The sequence below is a fragment of the Athene cunicularia genome, assembly GCF_003259725.1.
Source record: "Athene cunicularia isolate RWA chromosome 2 unlocalized genomic scaffold, athCun1 chr2_part1, whole genome shotgun sequence".
Taxonomy (NCBI): Eukaryota; Metazoa; Chordata; class Aves; order Strigiformes; family Strigidae; genus Athene; species Athene cunicularia.
The window spans coordinates 62,775,499-62,801,095 of NW_020799095.1; the positions used below are offsets into that span (position 1 = coordinate 62,775,499).

A 25,597-nucleotide genomic window follows, 5' to 3' on the forward strand; every position below is an offset into this window, starting at 1 on the left:
TTTTTTTTTGTAGCATAATGATGAAAAATATATGAGAGAAAAGTGATGTAGTTTATTTAAAACTGTTTGATCAGTCAGAGGCCAAGTTCTCATGTATTGCCTCTCTTTGGAAACTGGCCTCTGAGGAAAAGGAGCTGTATGTTGCCATCTCAGTTCAAAGTTCACATATCAAATACTTGCAACAGTGTCCTGAGTTTTTCATTCGGTATTATTAATGGGTATTATTTAGCAACTATTTTGGAAACAGTAAAAATTCCCCAACATTCTTAGCTGCTTGCACACTGTTAATGGGGACACAGTAACAAAATTAACCAAATATATTGCTGCGAACAAATATATTGCTGCGAATTACATGGATTCTAATCCTCTCTGCATTTAAGAATTTCAGGAGATTGGTTGCTGTGTAACAATGACTGTAGCTACCGGGTGGAGGCTGTACTTGAATGGTATTTGATCATTTGCTGTTAAACAGTGTTTGAGCTTTGCCTCCGCAGAAAAAGCTCCTAGACTTGTGCATAGAGTAAAGGAGAAAGCAAAAGCAAGTGATTCCAAAGAACACAAGAATTCTAGGTAGGGAACTCTTTAATATATTAAACTTGTATCTTCTGTGAGCAGAACTCAACTAGCAATAAATCCACAATCTAAAATCTCAAAGCTCTCTTAAAATAGGAAAACTTAATGTTCTTGTGTGTAAGTGGATGAGTTTGCCTGCTGCCTATGTTCTTTAAGGAGAGACTGTGAGAAGGAAGTCTGCTGCTGCAATCCACAGCCTCTTTCTCCCTGGCTTGCACCTCACCAATCTTATGAAAAATCTCTGCCAGGTTGCTGTATTACTGCCACCTCTGTCCTTGGGGCTTATAGCTTGCCAGTTTGATGTGATATTACCGTTATGTCCTTTCTTTTGTTTTGCCATGAAGGGTATCTGATATGTGTCATAATATATCTCCCTCTCTCATCCTTGCCCCCATTATTTTCCTGCATTTTTGATCTGTCACAATAGGTTGTTTTTCAAAAATCAACTCTATCCTTGATTTTTTAAAAAAATTATTTATTTTTTGGGGTGTGGGGGTGTGTGTAGCAGAAGTGGTAGATGAAATGAACAACCCAGTAAGTTAATATTAGCTGATCTCTCTGCCATACTTAACATTTCTGTAAATTTTTTAGGCCAGGGGGGAGAGCTCATTTCTTTGGACCTCTTATACACCATTACCTTTTCCACTTCACCCAGTTAACATTGTATTGAGACCGATAGCTTTGTTTTTGACTATATCCATCTTAAGGAACAAGACTAGTTTTAATTAAAAGATATCAAGAGGATCCACAGACTCCCTAGGTAGTTTATTCCAGTAGTTAATCATCCCTGTTATTAAATATGCATTCTAATTTTGGCATGCCTGGCTGCAGCTTCCAGGCATTGGGTCCTATTATGTGGTTTTCCACAATACACTGAAGAACTTGTAGTACTTTATATTTTCTGCCTAGGAAGCTGACTCTTCTTCTCTGTGATCGAGCTCAGTAAGCACTGTGCTGAAAGAGATTTGCTTCTAGCTTTCAGTTTTTGGTTGTCTCCCATACTATCTGCAATATCACCTGAATTGTATTAAACTTTTTTGACAGCCAGAAGCTATTGAACACTTCCTCCTCTATCTACAGCATAAAGAATGACCTGATCCAAAACATCTGATGAAAATATTTGTAAATTTGATGGAAGTAGGAGGTACTGTTCTTCATAGGAAGAATTTGCCCTAATTTTTCTTAGGCATAAAAATTTACAGCTTGGTAATTCTTTCATAGATCTTGCATGAGATTATGTTGATACTAGTATCAAGTCAGAATGGCAAGGATCATTCCCAGGCATGGGGATACCATTGCCTATGCTCCGGAGCTGTTCCTCTGTTCCCTCACACAACTTCAGCACCGCGAAATAGCCCTTGCACAATATTTGGGGGGCTTAAAGAATTTGCTATCCTGGCAGCAGGCTGCAGCATGTCAGTTAACCTCAGAACCCAGGAACATTCCCAGGCATTTTTAATTTACTAGTATAAATGCAACCTAAGATTTAGAAACTAGTAATGCTCTGAGCCCCCAGAGTGAGTAAGAGAATGGGTCTTCTGTCATGTGGTAATAAGGTACCTTCCCCTTCCCAGAGCTCTCATATTCCCAAATGTTTACTTTGGATTGCATAAATGATAGAATTTATTTTTTCACTATTTCATAAAGCAGGTGAGAAAGTTATAATGTAAAATATTTTCTATCAAGCAATGTGAAAATCCAATGCAATACTGACCTGTGAAAGAAGAGTATTTTATCAATTATCAACTTTTAAAGCCAAAAATCATTTTTGCTTTTATTTACATTGCTCTTCTGCATAATTCTAGACATCTGTATTTAATAAACATTATTAAAAAGATTTAAAACATTTAAAAATCACAGAGCAATCTGGGCTAGTACTCTTGTAAGTGTTGGCACTTATGGCAAAATTTAGAAGTTGGTTTTGTTTTCTGTCCAAGTTTTTCAAGGAGTGTGTCAGTCTTCCACATGTTATTACTGATGTATTAGCTTTGCTGAAATGATATGCTTTTGTTCACAACCGGACAAGGGTACCAACGTGTTTCAAGACAGAATCTAGGAATTTTGTGTAACACATTCTCCTTGAATCAGTATTTGTATTGCATTTTGTTGTTATCTTTAGACAATAATTTTATTTGGAAGGAAGATGCTTATTTTCTTTCATCCTCTGGAAGACCCTATTATATTGACATAAACATTTTGATTTACTGGAGTTATTCATGGCTTGGCAGAACAAGTGTGTTCCAAAAAGTCTGTGCAAAAAGGAGAGCTCCAGAAAGTCTGTTCAGAATGATTACTTGTTATTGGAAGGTCTTCAGGAAAAAATACCCTAATTTTTCCCCAGTTCTCAGTTAACTTGTTCCTCGTTGATTTGCATCAAACTAGTAAGGAGATCCAGTCTTTGGCAGCCAAAGAGGGCCCTGGCAAGCTTTCCAACTGTAGCACCTTTAGAGCCTTCCCTCATTACCCACTTAAGCAGCATTTGGTAAACTTTTTCTTTTAGTCCATCTCGTTCATAGTCGTGATCAATTTCATCAATCTCAGGATCACAGAAGCCCAGTTTACGAGCACAGTGCTTCCACTGTTTAGCCAACTTTTCTCTCACTAGATTCAGATGTTTCTCAGTCAGGACAGTAGTATTGTCTGCAAAAAGAAAAAGAGTGTAAGAAAATAGCATTGTTTAACACTTCTGCTCCTATCACTATCTTGCCTGTCCTCCCCAAACTACTTATTGGTAATATCTGGAGATAGTATTTTAGTGATATAATCAGAAGTGGTTTTCATGGAGGCCGTATTACCCAGTGATGACAGGAAAGAAAGTCCTAGTAAGAACACATGTATTCACAGGTCAGTTGCTGGACTTGCTTTTTGATCTGAGGCTGTCATAGTTTATCACCTGAACCTGGAAAATTTAAAATCTCCTTCCTATAGTTCTTATACAACTGACTGATGTCTGTATTATATGTTTTATATTCTGGGACACAATTTATTTGTTTACTTAGGGATATACAGGGATAATTTAATTCACTATTGACCAATGACAATAAATTCAATTTTAAAATCTTCCAATTTCTACTTGAATGAAGCAGTTGTGGCCCCAAGCCTGTCAGTGTTCAAGAAGCACTTGGACAATGCTCTTCAGACACACAGTTTAAACTTTTAGGTTTCCCTGTGTGGTGTCAGGCACTGGGCTTGACGATGCTCATGGGTCCCTTCCAACTCAGGATATTCAATGATTTAAACTGCAAGTTAGGTGAGGACCACCAATCCTAACCTTGCTTCTGCTAATGAGTGTTGTTATTCCTCTTGTCTGTGATGCATATACAACTACACTTTTATCTGGTGTCTAATAAGAGTTCATGAAACTACAGAACAAATGGTATTACAGAACAGTATTAGCACAAACCCTTACTTATTTTATACACTCTTACGTATGTAGTAGAAAAGGACCCAATTATTTCTCAAGTATCAGACAGAGAAAGCTGTACTGCTTTCACACATTCCAACCCAAATGATTCTCAGTTAAATACATGAGAATAATACATCAAAACTAGGGAGATATTTCTCTTACCAAATATACCCATTGCTTCATAATACATGTAAGTTGCTTCTGTAGCAACAGGGGAAGTGCTGGTGTGTTGATTCTGCTCTTCAATCTTCATGTGATTGTAAGATCCAATTTGAATTCCAGAACTGTTACTTATGTTGTACTTGACTGAATCTTCTGTATAAGGGAATTTTACACAATTTTATGAACAACTGCATATGGTTCAAAATCTCAAGAAGTAACATAAGGAGGAGGTAAGGAGGAAGAATGTTTTACTAATAAGGAACTCATTCAATATTTTTATTGCAAATAATGTAGAAATGGACATTTACTGGCAACTGTGAGCATATTTTCATCATGCAGTGTGACATAAATGTACTTTAGTGAAAGCCCATCTTATTCTATTCTATGACAAAGTGCCATAACCAGGGCTTACATGCTGGTAGTCACTAGACTGTAAATAATATTCCCAGTGCTTTAGGAATGTGTAGTAGCAGTCTTGCTTTTTGTCAACTAACAGCTTCAAGAGGTCAGTCTTTACTTGGAAGCACTTCTCATTTAAATCTTAAAAGCCTTACTTCTGCCTCTGAACTTTCCTTTTCATAGATGTAAGTTCACATTTACAGTTACAACCTCAAAGTTCTGTGAGACTACAGAAAATAATTTCTAGTTGCTCATAAGGTTTCTATACTCCATGTTATATTGTGCTGTCTTGATGGTGTCTGTTTCACAATATATTTCATGCCTGCTATCTAGGAGTATATTCTTCAGCTGGTATCTGTTTTCACAGTGAATCACAGTGCAGTACTATTTTTCTCATTTTTCCCCTGTTCTGTACGTTTGGTTCTGAGGCAAGACTAGAATGTTTTCTGAGATATCTTACCAAAACACCCTACTCCTTTATTTTAAGGCCTGAATCCTCAGTAATAAAAGTCAACATGTATTTGCACAGCTAAACTGTGTGCACCTCTGGAGCTTGCATCTGTGGTTTACTTGTATGTATTAGTTAAACACCTAATTTGGTGTCTTTTGCCTACAGTTGCCTGATTTCCACGCATAACACGAAACTAAGTAACTACTCTAGTCATGTTAGGTGATGTCAGGTTTTTATTCTCTTGACAATGTTTTCTGAACTCTGAATAATCATCCATTAAACATTCTAACTCTAGTTTAAACAGTAAATATCACAACCTGGGTCTAAAATCGAAGTACAGATACTTAAAATGATAGACCAAGCTCTGTATTTAATCACCCAAAATGATGGTTAGATGCATAAACATCCTTGTTACACACTCAATTGTGATGTGAAGTGTGGAGATCTATGGTCATGCATGAAAATCTGACTAAATGTATTTAGTCTGTTAATCTGAAACTGCTAGTCAGAAATACTTATACATATGCATGATTAATTTCTAGAAGTTGCACAAAAGGAATACATTTTATCATGTCTCGAAGTATTATGATTCCTGTATCCTTTTGGGTTTTTTTGAGATGAAAGACCCAGGAAATAAGTTTATATTTTAGCTAAAAAAATGAAGAAATCTCATGTGTTTGCTATTTTCTTATCTGGTAACAAAATGAATCTAGCACAAGATACGAAAACATGTACAAATGCTTTGTCCATGTTAACAGTAAAAGTTACTGTGCTTATAAATATTCTTTCCCAAGTCTCTACACTTTGCTTGCTTGTCATGTTTGGGTTATCACCTAAAGACTCTAAGGGGCGTACAGTCAAGAAGACAGAAACCTGCTCCTGGAAGTTTTCTTTGTAAGTGTAAACCACTCACAAACTGGACAAGCCTTGAACGGGTTAACTGAAGAGTTCAGGGTGACCCAAGCAACACAACCTGAAAGGAGCATGTATTGACAACTCCTGAAGGACTGAAGAGAATGTCAGGGTTTAAGACAGTTGAACTGTAGAGACCTGTGCTCCAAGGAAGGCTGATCAGCATGAAGCCTGCAGTTAGATTTGTATTAAAAATGCAGAGCAAGAGAGGACAGATGTCCCAAAGGCATGTATGGTTCAGGAGCTGGGTAGAATCACAGCAACTTGAAGTTTAATCTAAGAAAGTGACTGGTTTAGGTGTACAGGAGATCTTAACAATGCCTTCATGTTTTTAAAAGCTCTTCTACATAAAAGATGTTGCTCTTGATCCATCGGATACACATGGTGTGTACAGGTCCTGCTAGAGACAGGAATTAGTTTTACATACTGGTACTGATAACTTCAGCTATGGTTAGAGGTATTAAGCAAGAACATAAATCATTTCAAAATCCTGAGGTTTTTCACTTTACTGATCAGGATGCAATACATAGCCCGTTCGCTACCAGGACAGAAGAAGCCTACAGCACTTACCTGTACTTCCTCTGGGTGCAGTAGGACAGTATGCAAAAGTTCCCCTTGTGAAAGAAGTGGAATCCTTGCTGCCTAAAAAAAGTGCCAAAAGCATTTGTAAATAAAAAAGCAAATATACTTAAAAATGATTGCCATGTTTGTAACAGTATGAGTACATTGTGCTCTTAAATACAAAGAGAGAAATGAGAAGCTTTTTAATCAACAGGATTGTATCCCCTTGAATAACTCTAGTTAAAGCAACGACCTTACTGTGGTTTTGCTCAATGACTAACATCCTTAACCATCCTTGGATGCCAGTGAGGGCAGTGGGCTTCCACGTGGGTATATGAACACCTGGCAATACAGCATAGTTATGGGCTGAGCTGCCTCGTATTGGGTATTCAAACTGAAAAATACCAAACTCTCAAGTGTGCTGCTACTGCTTACTGCTAAGACTGACTGTAGTTTGCATTAGCACACTGGTTGTGACCAGCTCTCACAAAGCCACAGAATGCCAGCACATATTCTGCTGGTAGCACCAATGTTCAGCAGAGATGTAACTTCCTGCCTAGGTCAGTAATTGATTTGGATGCCCACGGATGAGCTCTGCAACTCATGATGGGGCAGTAAGAGTGACTGGGTTATGGTCACCCAACAAGCCAATGGAAGAGGTGCAGTGCAGTGCTCTTCTGCTTCTCAGTCTGGTATCTGCCACACTATTGCATACAGCCTCCCTATAATAACTGTTTTCTTCTTTCAAAGAGAAGATTTTACTTTATTAGTTATGTCCACAGTTCCAATCCCTGCCTTCTGACACGACAGCTCTCATTCATTTCACTAAATAAACTCACATAAACAACTAATCACAGCCTCTGCATAAATAATTTATCAGAGTGACACCTTTGTGGCATTCTGACAGTAAACAACTAGGCATCCTTGATTTTTCTTGTGAGATGATCTGGAAAAGAATGCCACGCTAAAAATATCCCGTATTTAGTAGGAGCAGGCTAACATACCTCGTGCTACCTCTAGTTGCCAAAAGTTACATCTCAGAGACCTCTAGTTATAATTTATACTTTTTGTCAGTGCTCAGTGTTGTTTTCCTTGTGTCCATACCTTTCTACTCCACAGCTCACTAGCAAATACCAACAGAAACTCCCCATCAGCACCAGGCAGAGCTTTCTAGAGAAACCAATTATGAGCCTTAGCTCCTTGTTGGCTACCTGAGCTCCGGATTCTCTTTGCTGCAAATCAAGCTAAAAATACCCATCTATTTTCTGAAATGCTACAAATGTTATTTTCACACAAACAGAACCTATGGTATGAGTACTACATTTTTGAGAGTCATAAATTTGCCTTCACTTTTAGAATGATTGGTGGCAGCTCTTGCTTTTGGTAGCTGCTGTAGCAGTACCTGATCCTGTTGTTACTTGGTTGGTAGCTAAAGGGTTACACACTGGACCTGATGATCCTCTATTACAGTGATGTTTTAGAAATGGTTCCCTTGAAGTTAATAGCCTGAAATCAGCATAATGAAGTCAAAGCTAGTGCATTTTAGCGACCTGAGTTAACTTCAAGTAAACAGAGAAATAAATTCACCTTTGCTTTGTCACAGATCAACTGTTAGCAATAAGCATGTGGTTGTTACATAAGCTAAAAAACACTCTTGACCACTTAATTTTTAGAGAACAAGTGTGGCTTCAGAAACATAGGTGATGGGGGAGGAGGAGGAATCTCACCTGATTCTGTCTCTGCATTCTTTGGATACCAGTTTATGTTGATCTGCGACTGCAGGTTTGGGCCAGATTCAGGCACAGGAGGTTTACTTAGGCTAAAGGTACTGGCTGAACACAATCCATAGAGAGCTGAGTTTCTTGTTAGAAGATTGTTAGGGTTTGTCCCGTAAAAAAAATCTGCATCTCCCCATTTTGGTGGTGTTGCAGCTGGCTGTGGCCAAAAATACGGGTTAGTGTTTGATCCTGTTTTTTCTGCTCTTGGATACAGTTCACTCTGTTGAGGAGTAGGTGACTTTGCAAACAGATCAAAGGAAACTCTTCGTCTCCTTTCTTCCTCTCTCATTTCAGGGGTGTATACTACAGGTGGAACTGCTTTATCCATCCGGTTCCCGAATACATGGTAGTTGTATTCAAGCTGAAGTTTTCCTTCTAGATTATCAGCAGGTGTAAATGAGGTCTCACAACTCTCAACAGGCTGGTTCTTAGGGGAGGCAGCAAACAGGGCCTCATTAACCTGACTGGTTACGGGACCTTGAGAGCTGTGTAGAGAATTAGGCTGATCTGAAAGGGAGGAAAATGAAATATTTGAAATACATCCAGATGCAAGTATATAACTTGTTGTGATGACACTAGAATCTATTAATCTACCTTTAATATTACAGTAATATATAAAAGGTGAAAATATAACATTAATTCCAGTATAAACTGTGTTTTGTTTTATACAACACCTTTACTGAGCAGTATTACAGATCTTTAGCTGTGAAGTACAAGCTTGTTCAAGCTTTCAGTGTCAAAATCTCCCTTAGCCAAGTGGTGTCAGAATTCACTGCATACTCTGCTTATATTGATATCAAGGTCTCAACTGCTGAAACAAACAGTTCCTGGAGGCATTTGCAGGGTCTGATTTAATAGGGTCTCCCCACTGGTGTTAACTGGAATTTAATCAGTGCAAAACTGGTGTGTAACAGGAGGGAAAATAACACCACTGTGATAGGTGTTACTTTATACAGCACAAATGGTTTGTCATTAAAATCATGTTTGCAAATGATTATGTAAAATATCCCACCTGGGTATTTTGTGATGAATCCTTTTTGTCTAGTTTATTCTTTATAGTCCCAAAGAATACACTTTTACAAGTAATGCCTAACAGATAAAATAGTCTGCATCATCTACATCTTTCAAACTAATTCTCACTATCAAAGGGCACTCTAATTCAGTTTTGAACTAGATTGTGTTATGATCTGGATCATATTGCAGCATTCCAAGACTAAAGAAGAATGTAAAAATCTTCTTGTTACTACCTGTTCTTGTGTTTTTAAAGGTAGGACTACAGACGCTTTCTTAAAAAGCCTGAAAGCTTCACAGTTGTCTAGAAAACACTGTACATTGCCTAAAGCAAGGGACTCTTACTGACCTCTATAAAATTGGAATAAAGCATATGTATGTGATTCTATTTAGCTCAGATAATGCCAGTGAACTGTTGTTTGTTTGTTTTTGGTTTTTTTTTTCTTTCCAAACTACATGAATTCAGTTCCTATTGGGCAGGACCAAAACTAGTTCCTTTTTCATGGCTCTATATTAGTACATCTTCAGACTCACTCGCTCTGCTTCTTTTGTTACTGCTGCTAGAGGGGGTGTGGGAGGAATAAACTAATACAGAAACAACCTCATCAAAAGTGATGGCTGTTAGCAATTCAGTATTAACATAAACTATATGGCATCCATTCTCCAGGCAAGCTTGAGATGTTTGAACAGATCCTGTTCGATATCTTTCACTACCACTGCCTGAGTAATGCCACTGACTGGAGGAAAAAACCTGACTTTGACTGACATGTTGTCAAGACAGTATCTTTCTGCAGTGTAGATTCCCAATAAAGCCTTCTGTACTTAAAACACAAGAGAATCTGTAATCAGCTGAAGTACAAGTGATTATTTCTGATAGGAAAATGTAATTATCTTAATTCAAAAATATAGCAGTGGGGCTGCCCTACTAAGTCCATCAGTTTTACTGAGAACAGTTATGGCAAACCTAGCTTGGGGAAGGTTTATTAGTTGAATGTTACAGTTTAACATTGTTCATTTAATAATGTCTTACAAATGGTGTGAGCAAACTTAACAGGATTTTATTTCTATTGAATTTGATCTTGTGGCTTGTAAATCAGTGTTGCAAATATGATTCTGTATCTTTTGCCATAAAGAAACTTTGGTAAAAGAATTCCAGATACAATACTATAAAACTGTAACTGTATTATCACGTATTAGTGAGACAGCTCTATAAAACCATGAAACATGCAACTCATCCAAGTTTTGATAGAAAATATGAAAGGAGAGAATATTAATCTATTAATATTCCTCAGATAGACGCCATAGAGAGCAAGCTCATAATCAAAGGAATATGTTATAATTGTGCGTCCTGGCTGTATTCAGAGCATTCATAACAAAGGCTAGAGTGGAAAAAAGGGAAGTCTTTATGAAACTAAAGCCTACACACCAAGCAGTTGGCATAACTAAAAGGATGGGAAGAAAGATTGAGTGTGAAAAGTAATCATCAAAGTAACTAATGAAAACTGTGGAAAATTCAAAACAGTAAGTATGACTTTTGGGAGCCTGGGAGCAAATTTAATCTCTTTGGTGATTACAGTTCTCTCTGAAGCACTGAATAATTGAGTCTCTTTATAGCCCCTTAATGGTAAGATTGCTTACTTTGTACATGTACACAACTATCTTTGGCAAAATACACAGAATAATGATGTGCTGGTAAGTGACTTACCTACTTGACCATTACTGGTATCTTCTGCTATAGCATCTATTTGAAGGGACTGCATCCTATTCAGCAGTTCATTTGTCTCAGGACACATTTTCTGCATGTAAGAAAGAACAAACGATCAAGTTATAGGCAAAAGCTTAACCAAAGGGAGTACCTGTAGAATAGGACAGCAGAGCTTCACAGTGAAGTGACCTGAATGAACAGATTCTGTGAAATCTGTGGGAAGAGATCCTATGCTCTTACAGAGAGCAGAGCCTGACAGAATATAACCACTGCCTTGCTACAGATGGGCAAAATCTTTTCTTCAGTGAAGGGAGAAGGACTGCAATGGCAGTATAAAATACTCTGAGTTGGCCAAACAATACCCTTGCTTACACAAGTATGAGCTTAATCCAGACAGAGTGGTTTTGGATTGTCTGTCTTGTACTTAACAGCTAGACTTTCTGCAAGCAATCTCGGTGATAGGATGCTGCTGAGGTAAAGGTAGCAAATGTGCATCCTGTTTTGTGGATCTCTATTTATTAAGTACCTTAACAGGGAAGAGGTGAGGAACAAGGTTTACATTCAGGTATGGTCACACTGACTTTTATGAAGACTATTAGGAACAAGGAGTTTGGAGCAAATCTTCAGACAGATGCAGTACAACTTCCTTTCTGTAAACCCTCATCCTCACTTCACCAAGTGAAGGCAAAATCCATTCCTGTTCTATTCTTTTGATGTTCCCATTATTTGGACTTCACTGGAAGTAAAAAAATTTTTTATTTGGCAAAATTATTTCTCAGTTTCCCCCAGTGCTTCTTACTTGTAAAATAATTTCTAAAAATAGGTTTGTTGGGTTTTTTAATGAAACCCAAGAATTACTTTCACAGATTAAACATCAACATCTACTATGTCTTACCCCAAAATCTACTTCCTTCTGAAAGCAAAAGATGACACTCTAAAGTGCATTACAACCTTAGGTCCTTAGATTTTACTTGACTAACTGAACTGCTTGAGCAGGGGGGTTGGAACAAATGACATCCAGAGGTCCCTTTCAACTTTAACCACTCTGTGGTCCTTTTAGTTAGGAGGCTGTGGGCTCTGCTTCCATGATTGCTGGTGGGGAGGGGGGAAAAAGGGGCTATGCCCAAACCCTCTAATTCCCATCGCCACTGAAGCCATACTAGTACTTCGCTACAACTGACTTGCCTTGGATTCTGTATTCATGTTCTCTGCCCTGACTGGAATGGATGCTTTCCTTCCTGAGAAAGCAACAGACTTGTGGCCCATTTTCTAAGTAGTCCTTTGGTCCCTATGATTTGAGAGGTATATTTGCAGAGAGATAATGCAGCTAGTATAACTGGTCATGATCCTGATTTGGGGCCACTACCATAAATGAGACATGTATACCTCACATCATGAGTTAGTTTGGTCAAATCAGTCCTGGAAATTTGTTTTGTCAGTTTCATTTTGCAAAACTCTTACTGCTTCTTTGAATGGTCACTGGTGCTTCATAAATGTCACAGGTTCTCTAAACCACAAATTTTAATTTGCATAATTGTAGACTTTGTGACAGAAGGAAGAGCTTTAAAAAAACCTGTAAATGAATGGTTTCACAAAGGAAGTTGTTTTTCTTAGTTAAAATAACCGGGTATGTATTCTTCTGAGCCTCACTTTACTGCAAAGATAATGCCAGGAGTGCTCACCAATAGCTGTCACTACTACTGAAGTGAGTAAATTGATGAAATCTGTTATGAAAAGGTTCCACAATCAACCCAATTGTTCAACAAGTTCTCATTTTCTTATTTTCAGTCAGGAAATCATTCTTTTTATCATAAGTTATAAACCTACAGCCAGAAAAGTAAGTGAAAACAACCTGGACCTCAGGAAAAACACAATTTCAAATTTTCCCTGTTATTACTGCAAACTAGCTTCCTGCTCTCAGGATTTACAGAGTTTTTTACACTTACTCTAAATCAGATTCTGCCACTTTTTAATCTTGAGGAATAACATTTTATTTTATCAGTGAGATCTGGATATATGAAGAGCTTTTGCAAAATATTATCATAGAATCAATGTCATTCAGGTGGGAATAGACCTTGGGGGACCTCAGGCCCACCATCTGCTCAAAACAGGGTTACCTACGGGATCAGAGTTGGAAGCTCAGAGCGTTGTGCAGTTGGGTGTTGAAAATCTCCAGTGATGGTGGCTGGACAACCTCCTTAAGGTAACTTGCTCCACTGCTCAGCTGTCCTCATGCAGAAAAGTTTTTTCTCTTCCACCCAGTTTGAATCTCTCTTGTTTCAGTTTATGTCCACTGTCTCTTGTTCTTGTATGTAAAGAGCTTGGCTCTATCTTCTCAACAAATTCCTCACAAGTAGGGGCAGGCTGCTATTTATTTCTTCCCACAGCCATGACATGTCTGGGCTGAAATAGCCCTGGTCCCTCAGCCCCATGACTAACAACAAGTGCTGAGCAGATCTGCTTCATCTGCTGTCTGTGATGCTGCTGGTACAGCCTGGGATGCTGCCGGCCTTCCTGGCTGCCAGGCAGGCTGTGGCTGCTGCCCAGGTCCCAGCTCACCACCACCCTGGGGTCCTTCTCAGCAGCGCTGCTCCCTGGACAGGCAGACCCCAGCCAGCACTGATGCCGGGGGTTATTCCAAGTGCAGCACATTGCATCTGTCCTTTCTGAATTTCACAAGGTTTCTGTCACCCCTTTCCTACAGCCTGTGCTGGTAGCCTTGCCCTTGTGACTGTATTGACCAGTCCTTCTAGTCTGGCGTCATCTGCACACCTTATGAGAGTATGCTCCATCACTTTCCAGGTCCCTGACAAAGGAGTAAACCAGGGAAGGTCCCAGTGTAGTAGACCCCTGCACTACCGCAGTTGTTACTGGCCTTCAGGTGAAGTAGGACCTATTAACCACAACCCTCTGGGATTCACCATACAACCTGTTTTCATCTCCCCATCCAGACAGTAACGTCCAAACTTGGATATAAGACTATTCTGGGAGACAGTGTTGAAAATCTTCCTAAAGTTGAGATAAATGACATGCGCTGCTCTCCCCTCATTCACAAATCCAGCCATTTTATCACACAAGGCAACTGGGTCAGTCAAGCATGATCAGTCTCAAAGTGGCAGAATCTGAACATAACTGGAGTAATGGAGTTGGGGAGAGGGGATGTGGGGAACTGACACTTTAAAATGCTTAGAAAGTTACTCACTTTTAACTCCTTCAGATCATCTTCAATATTTTTTTCTAGATTTTGATAGTAGAATGGCTTGTATGTTTGACAAATTTCTGCAAAAAGAAAAGAACTAAGTGAAAGTGATTTTCAGTGGAAAATAAGGGATTTATACTGTTAACAATGTTGATGGATAAGGACTGAATAAAGACTTGTATGAAGTCAGAAACAGGAAAATTATATATACATTTGGAACCTGTTCACATGCCTCATTTAGCCTTAATATAGTAACGAGAACAGGATGACTTCTAGGGATTTTTTTTGTTGTATTGCTTTTTAGGGTGAAAGCTCTCTGTCCATGATCTGTAGCTGACAGAACCTTTCCTTGACTTGACTGGCCAAAAGACTGGTTGCCACATTTTAAGAAATAAGATACATTCAATTGCATTCAGCTATTTGATAAACTACACTGTCTCTGCTAAAAATGGAATTACTGAAATCACCTAGTAACATGGTAAATGTTTTTCCATATTTTGCATATGGGAAAATTAGAAGCTAAGACCCAACAGAAGCATAAACTCAATCCATTAGCAGTGGATTATGAAGATTAAATATGGAAATAGTAGATGGGTTCCTCCTGGTATATGAATTTCCTTCAAGTATTTAAGTACATGCCTGTTGCATATGAAGCTCTTGGTGCCAATGTCTAAATCGAAACCTCCATTTCCTGTTATGTGTAGGGGGTTTTTTTGCTGCTTGTTGTTTTGGTTTGTGGTTTTTGGGTTTTTTTTTGTTATTTTGCAGTACATATTGAGGCAGAAAGAAGAGACAATAGGAGACAATTTTGATTTATTTGCTGAATGCTCTTAGTCTCCTTCTCAGACCATTCATTCAAGACTTTTACTGACTCTGAGGGTTTTGAGATCTGACCATACAAAGGATGATTAGCTAGTGAAAGGCTGCTGCATTGCTCATGGAAGGCTAAACTGGGACAGCTTTTGAAGCTAGTTTAGATAGGGTATTTTCTCAGTCAGACCCAAGATATACTACATCCCTTGATGCTAGCTTTTCTATAAGTTTCAGCAGGCAGACTGTACTATGCTGAATACACATTATCAGCAGGTATAAAGTGTCTCAGCTCTATCCACTCACTTGTATTTCTCAAATCTGTAAGTGTTGGATCAGATCCCATTTTTAGTCAAGGTACAGGGAGCACGCTTCACAGGGTGCGTGAATTGATATTTCTATTTTCAAAGCAAAAATTTATATTTTAAGGGGAAAACACTCAAGTTTGTTTTGCTGCATTACAAACTATGGATGGACACATAACAAAAAGAATCCCAAAGCAATGCCTTACCTGCAAAGGTTGGCCGTTTCTCTGACTCTTGCTCCCAGCACTGTTTCATTAAGTCAATAATTTCTACTGGACATTTATCGCTGATCTCCTTTATGTCTGGCCTGTTTCCATTTATGATGCCAAAGCAAATCTGGGCTTCATTTATACCATCTGAAAAATAAAATTTCCTATCAGATCCTGACCATAGGTTTTGCTGCCTTTCCGCAGGTAAAATAACTAGTGAAGCAGCTCCCTGTGTGTTTGTGGATATGTAAAAGTAGATTACAAAGAAACATGACTGATTTACAGCTACACATCTCTCTCATCAGTGAATTTGAATTCACTGCCCTAACTTCCATGGATTAGAGATTTATTTGAAGATTCACAGATTTACCTTAATATGTAAGACATGCCCAGTGTGAGTAAGGGTGACAGATCTAGTTCTCTAGAACCTGAATCTCAGTTATGCTTTGCACTGGGTGCAAAACACAAAGATGACCACACAGGCAACATTTAGCCATTTAATTAGCAAAAAATCAATTTAAAATGATAAACGTTACTCTGGAATTCCACAGTCTGCTCCTATTGCTCTACATGAGCAAATTCCTGCATGTTGAGAAAATAGCACTACATAGCTGAGAAGTGGTAACTAGCTGTGTGCCCATGCCTGTTAAAAAAAACACAACCATGTGTAACTAGTCCATCTCAGGAAAGAGTGTACATCAAAGCTTCCATCCTGACCTGTTCTTAACTTCTGCCTTTGTCTTATTTTCTGCCAGTGCGTGCAGGTTTATGCCCACACTATGTGGATGTGAATAGCTTGGGCTCATGATTGCATTTCAATTCAGATGTTCTTGTCCACACTTAGAAATCATGGATGATGCAACTAATGCCTCTTACTGGCCATGAGGTGCCTAACAGGTGCTGTTCCTGGGTACAGGTGATTTAATCTACTAATCTTGACTTTATAACTTTAAATGCTTAACATTTGTAATTTAATTTTGTGATTAGAGTTCTTCTGGAACTAACTTACATTCATATGGCTCTTTGTTAGCAAAAATTGCCCAGATCACTATGCCAAAGCTGTAAACATCTGATTTCTCCACAGGTTTTACATTAACACAGCGTAAATGCTCTGGAGCCATATAGAAAAGAGTCCCAGCATTATTCTGGCAAGTCTTCTTGATTTTCTTCTGTCGAACAGTCTCTTCTTGGGTCAGCCGACTCCAGTTCTTAAAGGAGGCAACACCAAGATCTGCAATCTAAAAAATGAGACACATCAGAGCTGTGCTGAAGAGAAGATAAACAAGTATTTCATGCAGTGCTCGATTTTGTAATGAATAGCTAGACTTATCTAATAGCTTAACTTATCTAAAAATGAAACACTGCAAAAATGCACCTACAAGAAAGGAAAACAAACTGCTGTTTTATGGGGGTTTTTTTCCTAAAAGCATCACTGCCAACTGGGAACTATTAGGCTGAACCTGCATTATTAACTCCACTTGGAACATTTGTATAATGTAAGAAAAAAAGTTTGGTTTTGCTCATATTGACAATCACATTGAAGATCTGTTTGCAGTGCTCACAGCAGAACAGAAGATCCATATGAGAAGGAGCTAACATTCAAATATAAAGTAATCTACAAGATGGGCAGATATCCCTCCTCCCTTACTACCCTTTACATTTAGATTCCATTTAACTCAGCTTCCATAGGTCTTCCTATTGAAAGAGAAAAAAGGATCTAAATTGATGTGATGAGTATGGCAGAGAGACATGGAAAAGGATAGCATGGAACAATTCAAAGCAGAGATACCAGGGTACTGTGCACTTGACAAGGTGACATTACTGAAACCTTAGGGTGCAGTTTTACGACTAAGTCTAACAGCTGATGATGAAAAAAGCAATCCTTCCCTCCTTTCCTCAGAGCCTCCTGTCATGTGCTCCCTTTCCTCCTCCCGTTCCTGACGCTTACCTGACACTGGGAAGACCGAGCGCAAGGCACTCAGCTGGCTTGCTGAACCAAGTGCTTCCCAATGGAAGGGCAGCACTGCCAAGGTAAATAGTAATCTGCTGGTTTGGCTTCCTAAATCAGGGTAGGATGGTCAGATTAGCACCAGTGCTAACACAAAGGAACAGGAGATCAACAGGAGAGGAAAAATGGAAGAAAATGGGACTGCCTCTCTTGGCCACAGGCAGCTGCCAAACTGAGTTGTGTAACCCAGTCACTTCAGACGAAACCGAGGTGACACCATGGTTCACTTCTAACTGGTTTTTCTTTTCCCTTGTTGCCTCTAACTAGTTTATTGTTCCACTTGAGTTTTTGAAGCTTTGGGCTAAATTTAGAGGTCATGTACTCAGAGGAAGAGGAAAATGTAAGTGACATCCTGCTGAGGAAGTAGGAGTCCAAGTTCGTATCTGTAAGTGAGAGGAGGTCTAATGTGATAGAGGAAGATATATGATATAAATCTTCCTACACCTGCACTTTCCTAGAAGAACAATTTCCCTTTATAAATATTGGCAATGCTAGACACATTCAAGCAGACAGGTCATAAAACAGCTGCCTTAAATTATACTTTTGACCAAGCTGCTTAAGGAAGTCCGATCTGATTCTGAATTTGATCCTGTGTTCCAGTTCAGTTTGTCATGCAGTGTGATGATAGCCTAGTTTGGTCCTGTCCAGATAGGCAAGCTGAAACCAAAAAAACTATCCAATCTACATTTAAAGCAGATTATGATTTTTTTTTTAAATTTTTGGTGAAAAAAAGATAGTTTATACTTCTTACCTGCAAGCTGCTCGTACTGTGCTAGGACTTGCAACTGTATTAACCTTGTCAAATAACTTCTCACTAATTTATGTATGAGAAATACCAAATGGGAGAGCCCTTTTCACAGCAAATTATTCTGTAGCTTCAAACTGTAATGGGGTAATTATTTTAGCAACTCACCTTGACCAGAGACAGGACATTTGATGAGGACTGCTGCAAATTCTACTCAGGTTTATTCAGCAGGAGGCTCTATATATGTGTCCTGATCTAAAACCCCACTAAAATTTATAGAAGGGCTTTGGAACAGGCTTATAAACCACTCATTGAAGTAGTGTCCTGCTGCTTTTTTTGTAGCTGCTGTCTTTCATTTAAAAATGATGACTAAGGGAAAAAAGGAGACAAAAGAGAAAAAGATAATAGGCAAAAGAAGGAAAAGAATAAAAAGGAGGAGGTAAAGGCAGGAGAAGAAATTACAGCAATAAAGGGCAAAATACATAGTCCAGAAGACATTCTATTTTGTTTCAATCTCTGTATGGTAAGGTTTGTTTCTTCTTTCTAGATGTTTTGTTATTGGTAGTTCATTAATCCTCAACAAGATTACTCATTTTTTCAATAGTCTTAGTGATTTTTTTGTTTCCTCACAGTCGGGGGAAGATTATGCAAATCTCAGTTTCAGAGACTGTATAGGCCATCACACTTCAGTGATCCACTAACACTCATAGCAATAGCTTGGCTAGACTACAGTGGAGTTCATCTACCAATCAAAAATACTGCTTAACTGGGTTCTTCAACCCAAATCACCAGCTTTCTCCATTTAAGTTCTACTAAGTACCTTAATGTGGAAGTCTGCGTCCACAAGGATGTTTTCTGGTTTTAGGTCTTTGTGTACAAAGCCTTGCTCATGCAGATAAAGCATTCCTTCTGTGATCTCCAGCACGAAACGCCCTTTCACTGACAAAGGCAGCGAGAGCTAAAACAAAGAACAAGTACCATCTATTTAAAAATGCTACTACAACCATCAAATTAAAAAATGTCTTTAAGAAAGTTCCTTTATCAGTTCCAAGAGGACCTCTGCTCAAGCCATGATAAAAAAGAACTAAGGTCCTTCTAGGATCTAAATTTTTGCATTAAAGTAATTCTAGAGTCATTCCATATTTACAGAAGCATTCTTCTCTAGCAAATTCTCCACATACCTCTACAAACAGTTCTATAACTTTGAATCTGTAACTGTGGCCTGCTTCTTTGTGATGTTTAGGAAAGCCATAGCTGTCCTCTGCTGTCTCTAGAGAAGGCAGAGCTGCCACTGGCTCTTTAATACAGAAAGAATAATAAGAAACTAAAGACTCCATTCTCTGAAGATGGCAGTAACATCCTGTTCCTTTCAAGCATCTTATCAACCCTAAGGAAGGGCAAGAGATGAAGCAATTCACTGCTCACTTTCTGTAGCACTTTCATCATGTTCCCCCGGTCTACATACTCCATCACAAGTGAGTAGTTTCCATCTTCCAGAATTACACCTAGTAGTTTTACCACGCGGTCATGCTGAAGTTTGCGCATAATCCTGCCTTCTTCAAGGAGGGAATCATTGTATCTGTAAAACAGAAATGATACTGAAATTAGGTGCCAGGCTAGAAAGAACACAGGGAAGAAAATGCTGTTGTTTCATAATGAAAAGGATGGCCAAAAATGTCAACATTCCTACAGCCACTGTAGGATGAATCATACCTTCAGCTGTTTTTGAACTGATACAGCTTTGTTCATGCCAGGTTATATTCTTCAAGTCTTTGCTCAAAGGCCTTGCACAGAGACTGTCTGCAGAGCCTGATTTTAAGGCCTGCTTCTCAGAGAGTGCATAAGCATTCTTTTTGTAGGTGCACTGCTGATTGTGTATGTCCAAATCCCTGAACTGGGGTGGGATCAGGACAAGGCCAGTCAAGACACATTCCACTACCTCTTGTACAGGAACTATACAAGTTTCTTTCCTGAAGGGCTGGTATTCATGTTTACGTTCAAAACAGATTTATTACAGGGGATCCACACACAAACTGGATGATGGTAACATTTACTAATCATTACTGGTTTAGGATGAATCCAAAACCTAACTCTTTAGCTTGGGCCTCAATAAAACCCATCAATAGTCACAGGCACATAGCTGGGAGCTCACTTATGGGTGTTAAAGAAGGATGGTTCCCATTATATTAAATAGAAGAATGGGTGGTATTTTTACTATTGGTCCTGTTCTAGGCATCAGACAAAAGGATGTAAGAAAATCTTGAGACTATGTTGCTTGCTAATGCTTTCCTACCCTGTGACTTAAAAGGAAGCTGCTTTATTCTTCTGTGTTCCTCTGTACTACTAGAGAAGAAAGTGGTTGTTTTGTTTGCATTAGGCTCAGTTAAACATTTGCTTAAAATTTTTGATTCAATACTTCAAGGAATAACAAACTTATGAACCTCTGTAGTGAGAAAAACACAAACCCCAAAATAAACCTGGCACGCTTGTCCATTTTAACTATGTTCATCCTGCAGTCTGCAAACTACTAGAATCTCTTAATTTGCTTTCCACCAGCAAAATAAAACCCAATTTATTTATCATAACCCCACACAGAAGAACATGGGTTTTTGTCCCTCTCTAGTGGATGACTTGTGGGAGAATTTTAGAATTGTTATGGCTGTGAGGTAGTAGAGCTGCAACGTGGCCTGAATCCACTGAAATCAACAGCTAATTTGATCCTTGAATAAAATTAGCAGGCTTGGCTCACTCTGCTTTTTCTCAGGGGGGAGAGGGTTGCATTCTTGATATTATACATGTGGGGTTATAAGTCCTGCTGATAGCTCATGTGTGTTTTGTTCCTCGTGGACATCTACAACTGGAAAATGATCTGCAAGCTTGAAAATATCATATGCCCACTGAATTCCTGCATTTCCTATGTGTGTGCAAGAGTCCCCTTGATTTTTAACAATTCACAGTAGTGCTCACCTTACAATAGAAAATAGGAACTTCACTGGAACAATGACAAAACTAAAAAAGTTGGCTCATGAGGGAAAAGCGGGAAATTTGTAGGACAGCTGCTAGTATTGTCTTATTTTCCCCACATACAGTCCCTCCAAGATCATAGATCTGAAATTTTACACTTTATTTAGACTTACTTCCACTGAGTTTAGAGGATTCCTTAGACTAACTCAAAGATAAAAAGCAGAAATAAGATCTGTAACTTACTCGGTGCGCTGGGGTCCTGTATACACCTTTTTTAACACTACATATCCATGTTTCTTGTGAAAGCATAAAGAAATTGTTCCAAATCCTCCAGCATCTAAATATTTTTTTTCAAGCAAATCCTGGGTGTTCATGTGGATGTCTTCCAGCGACATGTTTGCAGTCTTTGTTGGTTTGTGATTAAAACAAAATCAAGTACCCTAGTGCTTCTGGACCTGTAGTATAAAGGAGGAAAAGAAAGTGTCATCACCAAGCATTCAGCTGTTCCACTAAACAATCATCTGTGTAAGGAGTGGGACACAAATGTATACTCTTGTGACCCTTATGAACAATGGGGCTCAGTTTGAAACCAAAGATGCTGTGGTTCTCACAGGATCAGACCTAAAGATGACAATGATTTATCCTGTCAACCCATTAGAGTTATATTAAGTTGATGTAAAGCCATTTCTTCACCTGAAGATCTTAAAGTGCTGTTAATAAATAGTTTTTAGCCATATAATATGCAGTATATAGGTACAGTTCCTACACTTCACACCTGCAAAAAATGAAACCTAGAAAAATCAAGGGCCATGGTCCCAGAGGCTGGTATTGCCTAACAATTCTGATAGGGATCTCATTTTCTAAATTGCCTGAATAGGGGCCTGTCAGGTGCCCAGATACTTACATAACTCTAACCTATGTTTTAGGCATCTCTGCAAATCCAGATCTAAAGAGTTTGCTTGAAGCTACAAATAAACAAAAGGCTTCTCTGGAGGGTGAAAAGAACCCAGCTTCTCTGGAAAACTTATTTTTACAGCTGACTGAATTTAAGGAGATGACTGCTAGGAAGAACTGTGGTGGGGATATAAAGCAACTTTGCCCCTGCCCCTCAAAGAGAAGAGGAACAAAAATTGTAAAGGTGTGCAGTATCTCCTAAGTGCTCCAAGAGAAAAAGAGAGCTTGGGGGAGCCTATGTTATGTGTAGTTAAGTAAAGCCCAGTGGATGCCAGAATAATTTTAAGCCTTTGGTAAAGCTGTGGTGCTTTCTTGTCTAATGTGTCTCTTGGGTACTAAAATCTTAAAAGAAGGCTCAACAGCTGGTACCTTCAGCACACACTGGCACATTGCACTGCTAGCACAGGTGCAAACCACAAGCTGTTTTCTTCCTCAGTGAACTTTTACCTGAAGCACCTTACATCAGGTAAGGAAAGCATTTGCTGAGAAAGTCAAAGTCCAAGAGACTAGCAAGGCTGTTTGGTTTCCCTTCCTCTTGGGTGACTATGGCACAGAGCTAGGAGAAAGGCACCATTTCAAAGTGGCACTATCAGCAACAGAAGATTGGCTCAGTTGGGTAATTAAGAGCTCTAAATAGTGTTGCAAAGGGATTCCCAAGTTTTTCAGACTAACAAGTGACTCCTGTAAACTACTCCACACCTGTATCATCAAATCTCTAACTGAAAAGATTGCTCAATGTTGTTATGATCATCAGCTGCAGCCTAATTACCACAGCCTCTTTCCACAGCCTGGGAACTAAGGAGGTAGTGAAAGTGTCTGCAGAAAATAGGTGTCTGAGGGAAGAGAGATGTTTATGTGCACATTTGGAAACTGGGTAGTTTAATCCTGACAAGCCAAAATAGGGAAGAATAAAATTAATTAAAAAAAAAAAGGTCATGCCTCTAGAGGAGAGAAAGCAAGAGTTTCCTTTTCCAAGTGTATGTATACTCTATGGGCTGTTGTACAGACAGGGAACATCCTCTCATCTGGAGCAGTGTGCTTGCCTCAGAGTTTTCTCTCTTTGGCTTCCCTGACTTCACAAGGATGCAGATTTTATTTTGCTGGAGTGCTAGCCTGCATTATGAGCACAGGACTGAGGATATGGCTGTATTAATTTAGTAAAAAGGTAAGCTCTGCTATGCTTAATAACTGTTAGGGGAGAGGAGATTGTTGTATTTTGTTTGTTGGTTTTTTTTGTTTTTGTTTTTTAATTCCTTTACAGCTAATGAAACAGTTGAGTAACAAATGATTCAGTGGTGCCAAGAATATCCACTGCTCCTCCCACAGGTGAGCTATTGTCTCCCTGGAATTTTCTGGTAATGGTTCTCTGGCTTTCCTGCGGTGGTGCTACTGACTGTTGTGCAGATAGGGTGGTTGTCACAGGTACAAAGGCCTAAATTCAGTCGTGAGACTAACACAGCATGAACTAGTATCTTCTTTATCTGGGGTCTCCCTTTCAAGAACTGGTTCAAAGTTGCATATCTATGACTTTTTTTCAATGCGAACAGTAATTATGCATCTAGGTAGTAGTTACTCTTGAGAATTGCGTGTGCATTGCTTGTGAATGCAAATTAGATATGTATTTTTTAATGCTGAATCTCTAAAGTTGCATTAATAATATTGATAGCTTAGGGCTGATGTTTAATACCATATAACCTAATGAAAACCAGCCCTGTCTCAAACTGTAACCATATAGGACCTTGTTCCTATTTATGTTGCTAATACCTGTTCCTACCAAGCAGCATGTAATCACTGTAACTGGAAGGCTTTGAAATCCAGAAGTAATAACTTCTGAAATCGTAAAATAGCTGCTGAAATGAGCTGGATAACGTTCAAGAGAGGGAATTTTCCCTAAGATGGGAGGGAACCCTCCTCATTAGGCATGCTTTACTATTAGGATGCTACTACTTTTTTGTTGTTGTTATTTAGTGAGGTAGTCTTAGTAGAAGCTCTTTGATCTTTAGACTTATTTCAAACACAGACTTTTTCATGGGATGGCTATCATAGGAAAGCAATCTCTAGACAGGTTTTTAAATAAGGACTACTTATGTCGGTATACTATTTAACATGAGGTATTGGCTGATGTTACCTGAAAATGTCAGATGATAAAGAAATCAAGGAGGGAAGCTCAAGGGCTCAAGTTCATTCCAAGCTTACTGCTTTTTGTTAATACATGGCAATTCAAATGTTTCCTCAGTATTTACCAGTGCATATATTATGTACCCATGGTTAAGAGAAATTTTGTAGTTTGGCTTATCCTAACCTTACAGAAGCTACATGTACTTCTACAGGTTAGTTTGTGTTCTGCGGTAGCCCTTATCTGTATACCTGATTGATTATAAAGCAATTTTTTTTTAATATACTGTTCGGAACATCTGTATAAAGGTGAGTTCATATATAAAATGCCAATGTGTATTATGAAAATTTTAAACACTGGTTGCTAGAAGAGAGAGATTTTTTTTTGTTTCCTCACTGATATGTTTGTGTTTTCTTTAGAGGGGAATAAAAGTGTAATAAGTGGGTTTGTGGCATTTTTCTTTCTAACACTGTAGTTATGTTCTCCTCTCTGACCCCCAAAGGGCACACAAACTCCCAAGAATCATGACCTGGTCACTAGGTTGTATCAGGCCCGATCATCATGCAAAAGTAGTTTGCTCTATTCTAATGATTTGTTACTGATCTGATGTAGGCTTTGTGTACCCTGCACGATTAAGGAGGATTGCTGAGAGTGTTAGCAGGGTAATATGAAAAAAGGTGTCACAGTAACTGCAGCAAGGTATAATCGGAACAAGTTTGCAAGAATCAAAGCTTGTGGCCAGTTAGTTACCAGTCAGGAAGGGAAGGTAATAACAAACAGGAACCAGAGCTGATATTGCCAATATGGGTGACAGGAGATAAATGGAAGTGACCTACAGCTGAGGGCAAAAATATTGCATGTGTAGAAGTTGTTTCAAAAGCTGCCAGTGCATCTCAGCTCTACTGCTGTAACTCACTCCACCTAAACCTTTCCTTTCTGCTAAGGTTTTTCAGCTGTTGCACCTTTTCAAGGAGGAACGATTTTTTTTTTCCTTTCGAAAATAGCAAAGAAAATACCTGTGTCAGATCAGCGGCAGGTTACATAAGGGATCCTGTGGTAACGCGATGAGGAGCCAAGAAAAGGGAAGCAAAGGTGTTCACTAAAGACGAGTTTCGGTAGGATCAGGGCAGAGGGCGGGTGGAAAGGGGAATGGAGGGGCACGTCTGTGCAGTGCCTTGCACCCGTACAGCTGTGTCACGGCCAGTTCTGGTTTAGGAGAGCAGCCGCCACAAAACCGCGTATTCGTGTACGGGGCTGGGAACTGGCTGTCTCGGCAGAGGCCCCTCGTACTGCCGCGGCCGCCGGAGGCAGCCGGGCCCGGGCCCTCCC

At 39.1% G+C, this 25,597-nt stretch overlaps 1 protein-coding gene across 1 annotated transcript; it reads right to left on the bottom strand.

Annotated features, from left to right (window-relative positions):
* Nucleotides 1-1,042: 1,042 nt before the first annotated feature.
* RIPK1 (receptor interacting serine/threonine kinase 1) lies at nucleotides 1,043-21,648 on the bottom strand. Its single transcript, XM_026843106.1, has 11 exons — nucleotides 21,442-21,648; nucleotides 19,660-19,813; nucleotides 19,055-19,192; nucleotides 16,491-16,719; nucleotides 15,479-15,628; nucleotides 14,161-14,237; nucleotides 10,959-11,049; nucleotides 8,192-8,749; nucleotides 6,474-6,545; nucleotides 4,142-4,294; nucleotides 1,043-3,213 (listed from the first exon to the last, which is right to left on the bottom strand). The coding sequence occupies exons 1-11, from the start codon at nucleotides 21,591-21,593 to the stop codon at nucleotides 2,918-2,920; spliced, it is 2,070 nt and encodes a 689-aa protein (XP_026698907.1). The 5' UTR covers nucleotides 21,594-21,648; the 3' UTR covers nucleotides 1,043-2,917.
* Between the last annotated feature and the right edge of the window lie 3,949 nt (nucleotides 21,649-25,597).